This window comes from Patagioenas fasciata, chromosome 3, assembly GCF_037038585.1.
Source record: "Patagioenas fasciata isolate bPatFas1 chromosome 3, bPatFas1.hap1, whole genome shotgun sequence".
NCBI classification, from domain to species: domain Eukaryota; kingdom Metazoa; phylum Chordata; class Aves; order Columbiformes; family Columbidae; genus Patagioenas; species Patagioenas fasciata.
Window position 1 is genome coordinate 77,412,226 of NC_092522.1, and position 18,336 is coordinate 77,430,561.

Sequence of the window (18,336 nt, forward strand, 5' to 3'; positions counted from 1 at the left end):
CCTCATTTGTCCTGGTTGTGTTAAAAACAAGTTTCTCTTTTAGTCAATTTGCCTGTCAGCTAAAACCTTCATATTAGCTGCATTTTCCTGGAGACCCAGATACATGTTTTGGTAAACAGCAACGGAATGCGAGGTTATTGATAAGGACAGATTCACATCTCGCAAGAGGGGCAGTGAGAAACAGGTGACCAAGAAACTGACCAACACACTATAACATCCCATTCATGTGAATACTTCATATGAAAGTGGGAGATCACAAGGATCTTGGTCCTTTTGCTTATGGCCGACATTAGGAGAGGACCTTGCTAGTCATCCCTGCGAACTGAGGCCTAGTGAGAGACTGAATCCAGCTCCGGTTGGCTGCAGAGTCCAGTCCAGGACTTTGGGTGCCAGCTCTGCAGTTGCTGGGACTTCCAAGATTAGTTCTGTAGATTTTGTATTATTTTCTCTATTCTTATTAGTAGCATTAGTAAAACATTTTTAATTTTTCCAACTCTCTTCTCTGTGTCCTTCTTTCCCTCCCAATCGTCTGTCCTTAGTGGGAAGGGGAGGAGAGGGAGGGGCTGAGGAAGGAAAGCGGGGAAGAGGGGGTTAACAATACATCTGCCAGGGTTTTATTGTCACCCCGCAATCAAAACCCTCAACACCATTGCAGGAGGTAGGGTGGGGAGAGAGGATGTGTTGAGGGAGAGGGGGATGTGCCTGCGCATTCCATATCCAAGGAAGGGGGAGCGGGGAGGAGAGGTGGGTGTGCATCTGCCACACAAGGGTACAGGAGCGTAAAGTGTGTGAAGAATTAATGTGAATAGAATGGCATGAGTACTGAGTGTTTCAAGTATATACTGAAAAGACAGCTGAATTCTGATGGTTTTTATTATCGTCGTTTGGCGTTATTTTGTTATATTTAGATCAGAAAGATCTAGAAGACCTAGAAAGACCCCAACAAAACCCAGGAAAATGCTGCTGAGTCTCTTCGTCTGCTCTGTGCTTCAAAGTTTAGGTATTTAAAGCCAGTTAGCATTAGCAAAAGTTAATGTATTAAAGCTCCTTTCACTGTTACTTAAAATGGTGACCTCTTGTCACTCAGAAATGGATTTTTCATTAGGCAGTTTGGTTAATCTAAAAAAGATACTTGACGATGGCAGCATACTGGCATCATTTAGAGGAGGGCTGTTGAGGCATATTTTTGCCTCCTTCCTATTTTGAAGGACTGTTATGTGTTTATTGCTGTAATGCTCCCAAAATTGGAAACTTAAGTGATTGCTGTAGAAATACTGTTACTTACTTTTTCTTTTATTTTACTTGTGTTATGTGCTTTCTGAAATTTTTTTTAGTGTCTATAACTGTGGTGTCTGAAATGAGTTAGATTTTTATTTATTTTTTCATAGCTTTTAAAGTGCTTTACATTTAACACTCAACAGTATTTGTCACCTTTGTTTGGGTATTAATTGCTGAAGAGAAAAGGTGGAAATTATTTTACGTTTAAAAAGATACTTGAAGCCATATAATCTGAATCTTCCTCTTGACCTTGACACGTATTTAGCATGTATCCAAGCTTCCATCTTTTTAATATTAAAACGTAATTTTACTTTCTACTTGTGCGTTGATGTAATTGTGTTTTGTTATCGAACGCTGGATTAGGGATTGGATAGAAAGAATGTTTTTTGCTGAAGTGTGGGAGCAAACAGACAATTTATTTCAGCAGAGAGAGGTGTCTGTATTTACAATATTCTGTTTGTTTGATGGAGATGCATGTAATTTTGAAACAAGCATTGCCTTAAGCAGGAGAACTCAATAAGTCAGGTTTTCTAGGGGGTTGTGTTTTGAGTTCTGTGGATCATCTCATGTCTGAGGTCGGAGTTCACACTGTAATTTCATTTAGTCAGATGTGTAAAATCTCTCCTTTAGCTGACTTCTTACATCCATGAGAACTTTCCAGGTATGACTTGTTTGTTTGTTTTAACCTCTGTCATGCTGAACAGCAGTTCTCAGAATTGGGAATGGGATGTCACATATATGGAGAGAATGTGTTTGCATCAGCCTGACTAAACTCAGGCTAAATTTATGGTCTTTCTGGACGCTCGTTTAACTACTGGGTATGTACTAGAGGTTTTCATGTAACAAGCTAAGTGAGTTTGCTCTTTATTGTGCTGCATTATGTTTACTTTGATTATGGTAGAGGATTTAGAAAATGTACATACTTCCTCAGGAGCCAATTTTCAAACCAATTTCAACACATTAGGTAACATAGAAGGCAGACAAAGTGCTAGACTGAAGACTGTGTCCTGAATCACCATTGTGTTTACTTTTAGAACACTTAGCTCTGTTTCACTTCTTTATTTATTATTGTTTACATGGTCTTGCTTTGCTAAAGGTAAATGGTCTTGCTGAAATAAGCCAGTTCATCAGTTTTTCCCCTCAATTTTATTATATTTTTTTTTAATTGAAAATTTGGAACATGCAGTGAGTAAATAAAACCAATAGTTCCAGAGGTTGCAAACAGCAAATTGTAGCAAGCCTCTGGAAGCATCATTACTTTTCTAGAATGTTAATAAATGTATACTTCAATGTTGGTCAATTAAATATTAATTTAATTTAGAATACAGACTTAAAACCACTGCCACGAAGTTGATGCCTTGTTTAAATTTAAAACAAAGTATGTGAAATACTTTTACATTATGTTTATTTTCAAAAGTGAATACCTAACTGGCTCACATTGTTTTTTGGAATCCAATCAGTGGCAGCATGTTTTTAAGATTTGGGAATCTGAAAATACAGTTGCATGGAAAGGAAAGGCAACTTCCTACTTTTGCTGAATAGATTTGAATATTGCTTGGAGTTTCACTTACCTCATATGATAAGCATTCTTCTTTTGTTTTGAAGTGTCTTAGAACAAGAGCTTGCATCCGAGGTGTTCTAATGAACAAATTAAAATGAAATAATGGCTGGATAACATTGGGGATGGGTTTCTGTTCTGTCTTACGTGACTGATATAATGTACACTGAGAATTAAGGCTTCCCTAAACTTTTTCTCAATGTGGCTGCGTATTTTCCAGTTGCAGCCGGGTGGTCTGTCAGAATAGGGGAATTAAGGTGGCTTTAGGGAGTAACAGTGAAAAAAGATGGGGAGAATGCTGAAACTGTTTGACCCTGCAACAAACATTCCTCTCTGACTTGACTTGACTCATGCTTTGTTCTTAGTGGTTATCTGTTAGGTGTAAGACTAGGCAAAGAACTTGAGTGTACCTGAAAGCTAGAAGCTTTAATGTCCAAGAGCACCTGGTTCCCAGAGAGAGATGCAGAATGTCCTTTGCACCTTCTCGAGCTGAAGTCTGTACTTCCAGCTCAAGGGCCAGTCTTAGTGCTGTGCTGCAAAAAGATTTACTGCATCAGAGAAAGGAGGAGTGTGATTTTTGAAGCCAAGTGTCAGGGCGGTCATCTGGGGAATGTGAAATGTAGCTTACAATTCCTGTAAATTATCCGTAGCTTCAGTAGGTTTAAGATTATGGCTGTTACAAGCTGTACTTGAGACTTTGGGACTCTTCAGGAACTGAAGAAGAGAGTCGAGAATTCCTCATTCACTCGCACAGTGCAGTTGTGTATAAAGAACAGCCTATGCTGTGCTGGCACCTGCACCCATTTCTACACCCGAGGTCTTGGATTTAAACTATTAAATCATAAATGTTTTGACATGGAAAGAGTACATCTCCTTGCCGTAACAAGAATCAGCAGAATTGCTCAAGTCAAAACATTCCTTCAGCCTAGTTGTGCTGTAATGGCAGCCTTTGCTTTGGAGCTTACTGTATGCCTGATATGTCTGATCTCTGAAACTTTTGTCAAATTGCTATGACCATTCATTTACTTCTGTTTTGATGTTATTTTATGTTTATAATTTTTTTTTAATTTGAGGAATATTTTCCCAAAATATTGGTAGGGCCATATAAAATGGTCAAATAAAAAATGGCCAAATTAAAAAATATGCTAGGGCCGTATAAATTTATTTCTGAAAATATAAAGAAATAAGAAAAACCTTGCGTTTGCTACCTCCAGTAGAAAAGATGCTGTTCAGCAATGGCACCTATTTGCCCTTCTGTTTCTTAGATGGACACTGACATTAAAATTGTTGGTTATGTGTGTTGTTCTTTCTTCATATGCCTAGTTGCGTACAACAAATTGGATGAACTACTTTCACAAAACTCTTGAGAACAGGACTTGGTCACAAGCACTGTGGATTCATTCCAATGGCCTGGGGCAAATTCAGTTTTTCATTTTCCTGGCCTTGCAATATGTTTTTAGTTCAATTTTTATTCAGTTCTACAAACCATTGATGGGATGAAGTTTGTAATTTGTTGACTACAAACTTCTGTAGGGCAAGTCAACAACAATAAATTTTGGGTGCTTTTTTAGGAAATTGAATTTTATCTAGTGGTGATATTGGTTGCTTAATGCTAAACTATCAGCTTTAATTCACTTCTGCAATTCAATAACTCCCTCAAGAAAGGAGTTTGCTTTCTTAGCCTTTCTGACTGGGACAAGCAAGATAATTTAGAATGTACCTAAGTGGTATTTCAGAGGCAGATAAAAGCAAGCTCTGCCATTGTCTGGAGGGATGCTGCTCCTTTGAGTCACTGCTGAAAAAACCTTCCCCTCCTCTACCCCAGTGCAAGCTTTGCATTGCTGATCTAGCAGATGGCCCTGGCATCCCGGTAGCTGACTGATTAATAGTGTCTTGTTCCTGAACGGGTTCTGGCGTTGCTTTAAACATCAACTCGCCCCTCTAGTTTGCACAGGACGAAGCCTTCGGCGAGGTTCTCAATGTTGTGTTGGAAGGAACCAGGGAACCATGGGGGAGAGCAGGGGCAGAAACTGAAGGGCAGCAGCCTGTCCTCCAGTGGGACCAGAGAGGCCGCGGTAGGGCCAGAGGCCCAGTGTTCCTCCTCACACATCCATGGTTAATTGTGTCCCACAAGACCCTTTTTCAGTTTCATTTTCTATAAGTCTTTATTATGAGGAATACTGTTTTCTGTGGATCCTAGTCAGTTTTTAAATAGATATAGAAATAGTGACTACATGTACCTTGAAAAAAGGCTAAGTTAGGTTTATGGGTCTCTGTTGCAAAGTTTGCCCCTGTATTTTTTTCGTGCTGCATATTGATAAAGATACTGTTAATAATTTGTGGGTTTATGATATTGTTACTGCTTTATAAATGATACTATAATTATGTGTGAAGGTCATTATCCCCTGGGCATTGTGTGGTACTGGAAAGTACGGATTCCCAGTTGAAGTTTTGACATAGAATCTACTTGTGACGTGACAAGAAAAAGATTTTTCTAAGGAAAGACTTTCCTTAGGCGTTCCAGTGTAGTTTTGAGTGACTGCACAATTAAAGGATAAGGTAATAAGAGCATGTTTTGTTTGCTGATCCTCATTTGTATATTAAAAACTGATAATCAAATATATTGCTTTTTTATTGCTTTTTAATATATAGCCATCACTTTTGTATATGTAGTAGTGGAAGGCTCAGTGGGAACATTGTTGTTGATAGGCAGTAAGCAGGCTCTTGTTCTGATTAATTTGCCTTTTTTTTCTTTTTAAAATTTCTCTTTAACAACATTCTCTACACCTTTGCTAAGCACAGTTTGACAGTGGCTGAAGTACTGATGAGAGCCAGAGGGAGCGTTTACCATGAGGAAACATTAGCCTATTACCCCTGTCATTGGGACCAGTAGTGACAAATTTGGGAGGGGCTGGTGGTGGAGGGAGCAGAGGTCTAATGAAAGCATGTCTGTTGGCTACCTCTTTAACTAGGGGAGGGGGATGATCTTGAACTAGACAAATCCTATTTAAAGAATTGGGTAATTAGTAGTCTTGTTCTCTCTACAGATTAGCATTTTGAATTGCTTTCAGTGAAAATGCAAACTGCCTTTATTATTTCTCTTTCAAAAAGCACTTAATTGGAAACTACTTTGTTATTTGAGATGCATCTTTGAATTGCCTTCAAAACGGAGGTTGTTGGTTTTGTTTTGTTTTCTTTTTTTTTTTTTTTTAATCTGAATGAATGGATTTAGTCGTTTCCTGAATGGCAATACATTAAGATTGAGTTTGTATCTCTCATGACCCTACCTTGTCTGAGGACTGAGAAGGTAGAATGGCCTCACCCCACTTTTATTTCTTGTACAGGGTAGCAAAGCCAAACGTAACCCATCATCTCTACACTGATCTCACAATAAATATTAATTAGCTTATGAATATTTCATGATCTCTTAGCAATCTTTTCATACTCTGTTTTTTTCATTCCTTCAAATGACTAGTGCTGGGGTCCCTTTCTGCATTCCATGTTTCAAGTGGTATTTGTCCTCCAGTGGGCTGACTGACTTCTGTAGTCCAAGATCCACTAGCTTGTCATCATCAATGAAATATGCAGTCAAAACCTAAAAGCAATAATATAACCATTTTTAGATGTTTGAATATGATATCTGATGTTGTGGTGTGGGGGTGTGGAGTTTTTGGAATCTCCCTCCGTCACCCACTCTAAAATATTTATATAAGTATTTATTTAATATCTCTCTCTCTCTCTGTCTTTACCGGGATTCTGATTTATGGGGGAACAGTAAAGTAATTGCAAACACTCTGTCCTGGGTGTTTTGATAGAGGGGCAGGATGTGAAAGCATAGAGTGTGGTCCTCTTTCTGGTAGATGTTGCTGGTTTGGAAGCTTCTGCTCTAGCAGTTGAGGATAGAAGGATCCCAAGTGGGAGGGAGGGAAGAGAGTGTTTAAGACCCTTTACTGGAGGTAAGTAGCTCATCTTTAGGTATTGACAAGATCTTGACAGCTGTTTTTTAAAGCAACTCGGAGAATAAAAACAGTTTAAGAAAATCATGAGCACATCACTGTTACTTTTGATTGCGAAGTTGAACAAACTTTGTATTTCATTCCATTATTTAGTGTTAATAGTTTCAAAAAAACCCAACACAACAAAAACCCTTTCTACTTATCTAACATGCTTCATGTTTCTATTTCTAGCATATTATCAAGTTTCACCGTGCCTCAAAAGCAAATAAAAAGCCCATGCAGTTGCCAAGATCTATGGTTAAATCGCTGCTCTACCAGATCCTTGATGGAATCCATTACCTCCATGCAAACTGGGTGCTTCACAGAGATCTGGTAAGTGCTGCGTGTATTACCTGGTTAAGAAAGTCTCACGTGCGTGTTGTTGGGCAGGAGAAGAAAAGTCCCTATTAGTAATCTGGCGTATCGATCCGTACAGCTCTTCCTGTTATTGTTGCAGGAGACCAGTAGAGACTTTAAACATGAAAACAAACCATGTTTTCACATTGTTTTTATCTGAGTCATCTGAGCTCAGACAATGATGCTAGATCCGGTAAAAGGACTGCAGATATCAATATCCGAAAACAGTACATGAGCCAGCTGATATATGTTGGTTGAACATTCTTATAAGTTTGCACGTGAGTTTGAAAAGGCATTTAAGTAGAAAAGTGATTGATACCCTTGTACATTGTTTGGCTTACGTGCAAGTTACCATAAAAGCTAGTGAAAGAACAGCTTTTTCGTAGGGTATTTCTTTTCCATGTGGCATTTTTTCTGACCGTGGGAAGAGAACTACGAAGGAGTTGTCATCTTGGAATTTCTCATGACCTGAAGTGGCTCTTGAAGTTGACTGTAGATCACAAGGGCAGCCGGTTGCCTTGTCTGAGTTACCCTTTTTCCTCTTAAACTTTCCCACCACTCTTCATACTTATGTGAAGTGCTACCAAGGGTTGCAAAAGGAAGAATACAAATATGGGTATAGTGCTTGCTGCCATTTGCATTGTAACTAGCATTTGTTGCCTGAGACGAACAACATGATGGTAAATATGCCGGATCTATTCTAATAGTTGTGCTATTGTAACATCAGTAGTAGGTATGGCAGGAGATGTAGTGTAATCCGTCTATAAAGCCACTGCTTTTATTTGGTTATACTTTTTTGTAGCTGCTCTGATACATCAAAATATGTCCAGAAATGTAAAATCACTGATTGAGTTTTGTGCAACATAGATTGTTCTTCAGCCTTTAATAGTAAATAGGAGCTTGGGTTAATATTGGATGTAAAGCAAATGTTTTCTTAAAAGATATGAATAAACCAAGGCAGGCCTGGAATAGAAGTCACAGACATCTTCTGAAATAAATTTTACTTAATTTCTGTCATAACACCTAATAACAGTGACCAGAAGTGGGGGTTTCAGGTTTTGGTATGGATTATTTTTTACCTTAGTCCTTGGTATTTATTGTCAGTTTTTCTGTTAAATTCCAGATGTTAGGTCATTTGGGTGCGGGGTTTTTTGTGTTTTGTTTTTGTTTGTTTTTTTATTCCTCTGGAATAGTAACCATGAGCAAAAGCAGGAAGCAGGTACATTGCTGATTTTCATGCTACAATTATTATTTTCCTAAGGAGACAGCTGTTGCTTCGGCAGAGTGCTGCCATGTGATTAGATACAGATTGAGAAGAACACCTGAAAAGTCTATATTCAACTATGTTTAAGGGAAGTGTATGTGTTCATGGAACTACTGAATATGTGTACATTCACATGCCATAAATGAACTTGATATCTTGATAGGAAATACAAGACAGTATCTAAGATATTAATAACAAATACCCTAGAGAATTTTCTTGCTGGTGTTGCCATTTCCAGGCTGCAGCACCAGGTGCTCTGTGTGTCTGGTGCTGCTACTTTACAGGTCTTACCTCTTGTTGATGAGTTGCAGCAAAGCTGGCGCCTAATATCTCCGTCTTTTCTCTTGCAACTTTGGGAGGTGATGGTTGCTGTAAGGAAGAAGACACTATTTTTCGTGACTCTGCAGTCGTAGTGCTTGAGTGATACTGGCATAATTGAGAAGGGAGAAGAACAGGAATTTGTGAAGTCTTAATGTGTTCTTGATGTGCGAATAAACTTAAGCTAATGGATTCTGGGATACTGCGGTGAGAGAAAGGAAACCATTTGTAAAATTGCTTTGGTACACTGGTTGACTTAAAGAATCTCTTGCCTTTTTAAAAAATATTGCAGATTTCTGAAGAGTTCAGGTATTTCAAATAGTTATTTTATATCTTGTTCACAGTAAGAAAAAAATTATATTGTTCCTGCCTGCTCTTGAAATTAAGAGTTAATGTAATCATTCAGTAACCAATCTAACTTCTCAGTTAACAAAAAATTTTATATAGCTTTAATTTCTATTAATATGCTCATACCTGTGATTTTTGTTTTTAAGAGTGGTACCTCAGGCGTGATTTCACTGGGGTCAGTTTCTTACCTAGTATGTAAATGCCAGCTCTTCAGTGTTGTCTTAAGATGTGGAACAGTCTGGTGTTTTTCTCTTAGCTGTTTTAATTTACATCCGCTGAAAAAAATGTTTTTCTATTTTATGTAAACCAAATCTTGCATCAAGACACCTTGTACTTTCCTGGCTTAATATAACTCTGTTCTTACTATTTTTAGCATGCATTTGGATGGAGACCAAAGATGGTGGCAACCATAAAAGTAACATTATGCTTATTTTGTTGGGTTTTTTAAAAAAGAATCAGGTTCTCCAATAATATTTATCCTACTATTAGTCAAATTCTCCTGAGCCATGGAAATGACCTTTGGAATTTATTTAACAAAAGTTGCAATGAAAAAGACAGCAACATGGGAGGTTGGGTATTTGTGAGAGTGCTCGCTTGGAGGTATTTGAAGAACATAGCTAAAATCTGAATTTGGAACTGTCTTAAGAGTTTTTAAAGAAGCCAAGTTTCCAAATTTGTTTTTAAAAAACCCTAGTTCTCAATGGATCCTTACTTCTAGATAAGTTTGTTACTCTTAAATTATTTTTAAGATTAGCAGTAGCCAGCACAAGCATGATAGAGTAGTAGAACTGATGAAGATGATGAACTTGCAGACCTGCGCTCATGGTGAGCTCATTCAGGGAGTTAGACCTGCAGAAGGTGTTCCCTTTCCTCCTGCAGAGCTTGTTTTCTGCAGGATTAACTCCCTGAGGGATCTCACTGGGAGCTCACGTGTGTGTGGGAGCTGGAGGTGGTGGCTGAAAGCTCCACAGGTCATTTTAGCATCATCTACCATTAGGTCAGATACTGTTCAAATGCACCTTTTTAATTCTTAGGTGAAAATGCAAGTGTTTTTAAAAGATTCAGTTGTGGTTCTAAATCAATATAGCTTTTATGTTTGCCTTGAATCCATTGTGATGTAAGACTTATGTCAGTTTAAACTCTCCCAACACAATTCCAAATTTAGAAAAGCGACCAAACTGAGGCTAATTATAACACCATATACACTCACACTCATACTTCTAGAAATATAAAAATAATTTAGTGTAGGGTATCTTCCAATTTCTTGTAATATTTGAATTATTTTGTTTCTAGCTTTCTTATCCTGAAGGTAGCTGAAAGGTGCTAAGTGACTTTTTAGGTATAGTTTTTTTGGCTAAACTGTTAATTTTTGTCGATTTAAAACCTATTCAACGGTATCTTTCTTTGCCTTGAGATTCAAACCAGTACAAATTACGGGACAGGAGCATTAGAGTTTTGGGTTCTTTGAATAGCATTGTGTCAGTTCATACACCATGGAGTTGACCCAAGTCTATAAAAATCCATACATTTGTTTTCCTGTCAAGCCATTTGGAATGGGATTTTGTTGTTGGATTGCATGTTGTTGGGCAGCGATAATTTTGCCTTTTCAAGACAGCAGCATTCCTGAAAGCCACGAGTGAGACAAGGGAGGCTTTGCTGGCTCCGCTAGCTGCTGGGACACTTTATTGTGAACCAGAGGTTAATATAGATAGATATTAAAGAAAGAGCCTTTTCATACTAAGCTTTTCTTTTTTAAAGTACTCTGTATACACTGTGGGCTGTCCACTTGAAGGAGATAAAAAATTGGGCTCCATACCTTGCATTAACAGCAAGTTAGAAGATGCAGCATGTAGAGTACAGTATTTCAGGGTATTATGATGTCTTTGTCCCCTCTTCCCTTAAATGTGAATTATTTAGATGCTACAGGAATGCTCAACAAAGGCCTTCCTTTGCAGAGATGTCTAAAAATGGAGATATTCCGTACACTGTTCACAGTGTGCCTTCATGTTAGCAACAGAAAGGATTTTGGCACTGTTTCTTGTGCTAATGACCCTTCTGTAGTTGATGTTAGTTGCTTAAGGACAAAAGCAGGCAGATACCGTTTGCTTTAGAACTTGATAAAAGCAATTTCTGTTTGTAATAGAATGCATTTTCCTGGAGGGAGGTATTATCTATGAGATGTTTTAAGTGCCAGAAACCATACTGAGGAATTAATTTAAGATTCCACTTACGTCCTTGAGCGTTTCTTTAGAGTACTGTTTAATGTTATTAAAACTACTGGTTGAAAAATGCGTGTTTGAAATTGAACTCGCCAGAGAAATGCAGATTTATTTTTTTTTATTTCCCCTTTTCCCCTTAGGATTGTGCTAAGCGGTTGGTTTCTGCACTCTGAAATCAGACAATTTCTCATTGCAATAGTTGTACAAACTAACTTTGACTAAGGATTTCTCAGTTTCTCTTGTATTGCTCCTCTACAGCTTTAGAATATTTAAATTGGTTGTGTGTGTTGTTTTACAAATTAAAGAGCAACGTATGTGAAAATACTCAATGTTTGACACATCTTTGAACTCACAATTTTGATTTACGTACAGAAGGCAGAGTTAACATGTCCTGATGGAACAAAAGGTGTCCATGAGTCTTAAACTGCAGAGATTTTTTTTAAAAAATCCTTTTACTCTAATAATTGATTTGTATTATTATGTTTAGAAAAATATTTGGGTGTCTAAAGTACAAATGAGGCAGAGGGTAGATTCTAGACGCGGTGGTTCCCTGGGCAGGTTTGGGTGTAAAACTTGGTGTTGATGAAGAAGGAGCCCATGCTGCCTCTACTCGTCTCTGCCCCACTGTGCTCCTCCTCCTCTGAGCTGAGGATTGGCAAACTAATGTGAGTTAAAATTAGATTTAGGAAGAAGAGGTCAATCTGTATGCAAGTTCATTCCCTGATCTGGTTCAGCATGCAATTACACAAATGCTTATGTAAGGTGGATATGTGGGCAAAATGGGTATATGTGTGGGAGCCAAGTGGACAAAGATTGGACATAAGGGAAGGGTAGATTTCCATTTTCAGTGACATTGTCCTATTCTGCTGGTAGTGTGAAGTATATGACCTGTAATCCTCCCCCTTCATAACCGTTTTGGCACCTGTAAATTTGTTGCTTTGTTGGTGTTTAGCTTTTGGCCAGTAAGACTAAGATAAACACCTGAAATTTCTCAGCACACAAAGTCTAAGATTTGTTGTTGTGGTTGGCTAAGCTGATGATGCTTCCATGTCCATGTGTGGTTTTCTTGGTGTAACTCTTTTTCTCCAAGTCAGCCTTCTTACTCCAGCTTCACTAAGGGGGACTGGGAGGAGTAATCCAGCTGTGGTAAAGACTTTGACACTGGTTTTCCATCTCCAGCTTTTTAATTACCGAATCCTTGTCTCTTGAGGCAGGAGAAGATCATATATGCGTTCTTTAGTTTCTCATCTGTATTAACGTATTTTCATTGTGTACTTAATCTCATCAGTTTGTTTTTTCCTGGAGGGGATTATGGAGTGTCTGTGCACTTCTGCCATCTACAGAATTCATGGAGTGCTAATCTGTGCATTTTTGGTAGAAGGACATAGCAGACAGCTGAGATTTTATTTAATTTTGACTTTGCATGTCTGTTTATGTAGTGAATATCTATAGACAGCCTTTAGGGGGATCAGACATGTGAGCTCCTGGATTCAGGCTTCTTAACAGGTCCCCTGAATATCTACTCACTGCAGTAACAGTAAACTCAGTTCCTTTCCAAGTGTAAATCTTCAGCAGAGCCACGAGACGCCCATGTGGTGACCGGTGCCAGCTCCAGCTGGCCGTGATTGCACTCAGGGCAAGCTGTCTTCCCCAGTGTTCCCACTCCACATCTCTTGGGAGTGGTGTGCAGGGGACAATGTACTAGTTGTTCTCTCTCAGGGTTATCTGGAAACAGTAGCTGTCTGGAGGCTGTGGGTTTTCTGCGGTCAGAAGGCAAGGAGGAGGGGAAAGCCCAAACTGAAGGAGCCAGAGAGGTGACTTTCTGTGGGAATCAGCAAATTGTGTCTCCCTCAAAGGCACAGCCTTCTCAGAAATGATTAAACTGTGTAGTGTTTCATTCTCTAACTCTAGTGAGAATGTTATTTGTTATTTATATATTCCGAATTTGTATTTTTAGTAATCCATTGCTGTGTTTGTATGAAATACCAAGATTTTAGCAAATCTTCAATAATTCACTTATATTAAATTCAATAAAGCTCCAACAGTTTTCCGGTTTTTAGTTGACCAGTTGACTTTTGGTTTGGGGGTTCATCCAAAACCCAGTCATTATTTTCTTATGGTAATCCTCCTCTAGACAGTATGTAAATCTGTAGTCTCTTACCATGGATGGGTACCTGGACTCTGCTCTGAAACTTTGCTGCCACTTTATATGACCCACTTGACCTGTCTTTGCCTCTATTTCCCAATCTGTTAGCTATTTATGGGTATAATTTGTAACTTGCTGCTTTAAGTGCCATGAAATCTTTGACTGAAAGCAGTATAATATCTGTGTTTTATGTAGCTATTTTTTCTGTTGTTTGATACTTTTCTTATGAGCTGGAAGTATTAACAAAGACTAAGGATTATAATAAATGGCATGTTGTATGAAGGCACTAGAAAATTTCTTACAATTTTGTGAAGTGGATACTGACCTTTTACTTCTGCTTTCATGTCAAAGCCTTTGAGAAATGAAAAAAACTCTCAGTACCTATTATTACTAGTTTATAGTGTTTAACTACTCCGTCCTGTTCCTCTCTGGGCCCTCCCAAGAAGATTTTCCAGGCCAGTAAGTAAATAGAAAGTTACCTAAAAAGCAGCAGATAAGATGTATAATGACAAGATAAAATGTATAATGGCAAGTGTGGGAAACTCCCCTTTTACCAGCAGTTCTAAAAAAGGATTTTCGTGTGCTGATATCAAAAATAAATTTAGACGTAGGTTCATGCACCTCTTTCTTGATGAGCAGCTGCTATGTAGGAATGTGGAACTGTTGGGTCCTGCCTTCTGCCAGTGATTTTGCACTGGCTTGAAGAGCTTCTTGGCCCTGTTCACCCTTTGGGGTGTGCACACACCTCCTATAAATAAATAGTGAGTCAATCTGTCTGCCAGTTTCTTTAAACTTTTAAAAAACACTGTAATTGTAATCCACACCATTCTGTGTCATCGTGTGTGTGTGCACGCATGAGAAGGGTGCACAAATGTGTATGGACACGCACTTCCAACTCACGTTCTTCCCTAGCTGTGTACGGGTTTAAGCCTCTTAATCCTTTATTATTCCATCTGCATGATATCTTTGGGGTGAAGGGAACTTCCCACAGTGTCAAAGAACCTTATTCATGATCATCCTCAGCCTGCAGATTCTCAAAAAAAGGAAATACAAGCTAAACCTATGTATTTTGAGAGACTAGACTTCAGACTTCAGAAAGTGATTTGAATTTATTAGCTGAAAGGTTAACATATTTTTCTTCTTTCATATCTGGTTAGAGAGGATAGGCCTTTTTATGTACTGCTGAGGAACAACAGTATGTGGGTGCTTACATATGTGTCTGTATGGATACATGCTTCTAGATATGGAAACAACACAGAAATTTCAAGTACTCAGTAAACTGAGCATATCAGTGTATGCCTTTCTCTTTTTTAATTTTCTTTTTAAATATTAGACATATATTGAGAGGCACCTACTCAAAAATAGTGCATTTCTCATTGCTCAGAACTTTGTTTTTCTCCTTCAGTTGTTAAAAACGATCTTCATGTGATTCAGAAAGGTTTATGAAGACCTGCACAGAGTATTACCTCTATTGAGTACATGGAAACAACAATTTTTCCAAGACTGAGTAATGCATACCTTTTGGTTTGTGGCAAGAGTATTAAGATGTTTGTAGATTAATTTTTACTAATAAAAATAATTGCAGTTGAAGAAAAATGTTTTACCTCAGGTTCTGAAACAAGCTTGTGCCCATAAAAACCTGACTGGATATAAATTCAGATGAGTCAGAAGAAACAAAGGGACTGATTTAATGTTCTGTTGGCTGCGTTTTGCTGCTTAAGTCAACAGAGAACATATGGCTCCTGTGAGCTTCATCTCTCTTTTCCTGAGGTGAAAAAAGGGTGAGAAGGAAGCAAAAGTATTAAAGTAATTCTAGAATTTATTTGGTTTATTCCTGATACAGAAGAAACAGAAGGAAAATGTCATCTTTCTAAGAGCCCCAACTCAGATACCATCTGCTGTATGAAGGTTTCTGGTAAATACATGATGTATTTACCTTACTGGTGCAGCTGACCAGAGTGAGCAAACTGGGTTTTGCGTTCTAAATGAAAAAGACCAAGTTTAGAAGAAGCTTTTAAAAGTTTTTCTTTCATAAAAGACTTTTTACTTTTTTAGTTCTGTTGGAGGAAGTGCCTTTGGAATAATGGGATTAGTTACAAGTTGTGTCTATCAGGTTATTTCTGTTTGGATTCGTTGCCCCTTCTGAATAAGGCTGCAAAGGTTGTCACCACATTGTTGACATGTTCATATTTACAGTAATAGAAAGTAATGAAGCTTAAAAGAAGTATGTTAAAATCAATGAAGACAACATACAATAAAGAAAAAATGAAAACTCTGCATTTTTTCTTCATGTTGCTTGCCATCATGTGCTTTCTTGTGTGCATTTCTCATTTCTCTGCATTTGCAAGCTGCAGTGACTAACAAACGATATTACTTTATTCTCCAGTTTTGTTATGTGTGAACCTTGTCAAAGAAACTGGCTCTGCAAAAGTGACTGATCAGCTGGTGTTTCACTGGTGGCTTCTCTCAAGGCCTCTTTATCTTCTCCAACCTCTATCCTTTCTGCTTTCTGGCTGACATTTCAGAAACCATTGGCCTTACTTTAGCTATAAGATCAAATAGCACAGTTACGTCTGTTAATGAAAACGAAGGAAATCCTTTATGTAATCTGTGAAGTGACCAACGATGTGAAGTGGTCCTCTGAGAACTTGGACACTAGATTTTCAAATTCATCTTTAGGGAGGATTATGGTAATCTTACACTTGTTTTTCTGAATTTCATCTAAAAATACCTTGAAATTAAATTTTCAAACCATTTTAATAAATACAGGAACAAACCTTCAGCATGTCTGGACCACTGATAAAAGTATTCGTTATATTCTTTCACCTATTAACAGCGAAGTAGTGAAGATTTCTAGTCAATAAAGGCTCATCGTAGTGCAAGCACGTAGTCAGTATTGAACACATACAGCTCTCTGTATATCAAACCTCTGGGCTAACAGGATTTTTTTAACTGTTCTTTTTTTGTTGTTTTCCTGCCTTCTGGATACTAAAGCACTTGTGACTATACAACAGGCGTTTTGACAGACCCCCATTCTAGTCTGTTCAGCACCTCAGTGGTGTTAGAGCCCAACTCCCTGTTACCTTCTGGTTTCCTTTCAGTGGCTTGTAGAAGTACTTCCTGAGAGTTCAGTAACCTTCTTCTTCTGCCTTGTGAAGTAGTAAAAAGCAGTGTGGAAATTCTTTTATTCTATTTAAATAAGTTGATGGCATCTGGAAAAAAAAGATTTTATATTTGGATTATGGTTTTGCATTCTCAGACAACCCCTCCCTCCCATCCCCAAGCTAGCCCTCCTCTGTGATGCGATGGTTCCTACTGGTATAATAAACTTAAACGTAAATTTTGGTTGGTTTTGTGTTAGTTCACTTTATTTCTGCTTTATTTCTATTTAACCACTTCTGTGTGTTTGGGGGTTTTTTGTGTGTGTGTGATTTTTATTTATTTATTTATTTTTGAAGCATTTTACACCCCTGTCGTCTCCCCCCCTCCCCGCCCCAGGGGGGAAAAGGGTAATAAAAATGAAGTAAGATTGTACTTAGAGTTTACACTTGCATGTTATCCTAAAATTTAGCATGATAATGTTCTATATGGGTGGTGTTCTCAAATATAACTCCTGTGTAAGAAAATTATTCTGCAGACAATATTTTACATTCCTGAAATTCCTCTTGGAATGGGGGATTTCAGCTACTCAAGCCATTTTGTCTTGTGCTGTAATTGCTGCCAGAGTGGGTTTTTCACAAATGTATCTTCTGTTCTGCATTTTTCTTTAATCCATGAAACATGCTTGTACATTTTTACTTTGATTTCCCTTTCATATGGTTATTTTTGATGTAACAGTTGTGGATGATGATTCTTAGAATTATGAATTAAGTGCAAACTCCAGTAGGTCATATTTTAATGAGCTGATACTGACTTCTAATGCTAGAAGAATATTTTTGTGGCTGTTGAACTGTGAGCGCGACTGGCTGTTTGTCAGCTCAGCTGAAATTAAGTCTCTTAAGTGGGATATTATAGTTGGGCTTTTTCTTATTGAAATTCAGGATGTGAATTCCAGTCTCGGCTCTAAAACTGATCGTTTGTCAAGTAAATAGTAATTTGAATTCTTGATAGTTAAAACCAAGAGAAATGCAGGTTTGGGGTAATGCATGTGCTTTAAATTTCTGCTTAGCTGGATAGTATAATAATTTTGCAGTAGCTTCTTACTGATTTTTACTGTCACCAAATCCATATGCTGTGGCTGGCTGACTGCTGCAGTTTGCTGGGACTTGGGATTTACTTGGAAGCTGATCCGTGTGTGTGTGTGTGTGTGTGTGTGTCTCCTTTCTGTGGTGGGGAACTGCTTGTTCTTCAGTGCCAGCTTCTGTAGTGGGATGGGAAGGGCGTACAGTAGCACTGAACATTTTAGGGCACCTAAATGTTCTCTTTTCTATGTAACATGAAAATATCTAAGCGTATACTCAAGTGGTGTGTTCAGTTTGAAAAAACGTTAAACAAATAGAGCTGTTTTCTACTAGTTTACTGAATTTTCAAGCTGTTTTTCCTCCTGCAATGCGCACCTTTTGATGCTTATTTTATCCTTGTCTATGTGGATATGTATCCCTTTGTAACCTGGAGTTTACTGAAGTGCTGGTCCCCACAGTTCTGTTCATTTACGACTTTTTGCTTCGTTGGAAAAATACTAGATGCTAATCTCCCTCTTTTTTTCCCTCTGGGGAACACTCAGGAAAGTCTGCATTGTCTGTTGAAATAGATCAACTAAATTGTGTTCAACTTCTTTGTGGCTATTCTGAGTGGTCTGGAAATGGAGTTGTGCTCAGTTCTGCTGTACCTGTGCAAGGTGCTGCTGTCTCAGC

General features: G+C 38.1%; 1 protein-coding gene across 3 annotated transcripts in view; it reads left to right on the forward strand.

Moving 5' to 3' along the window:
* The window catches only part of CDK19 (cyclin dependent kinase 19), a 137,745-nt gene that overhangs the window by 61,098 nt on the left and 58,311 nt on the right, over window positions 1–18,336 (forward strand). For all 3 annotated transcript variants that reach the window (XM_065834115.2, XM_071806642.1, XM_071806641.1), the window contains one exon: window positions 7,024–7,164. In XM_065834115.2, the coding sequence (XP_065690187.1) occupies window positions 7,024–7,164 (141 nt within the window). The remainder of the gene's footprint in view (window positions 1–7,023; window positions 7,165–18,336) is intronic.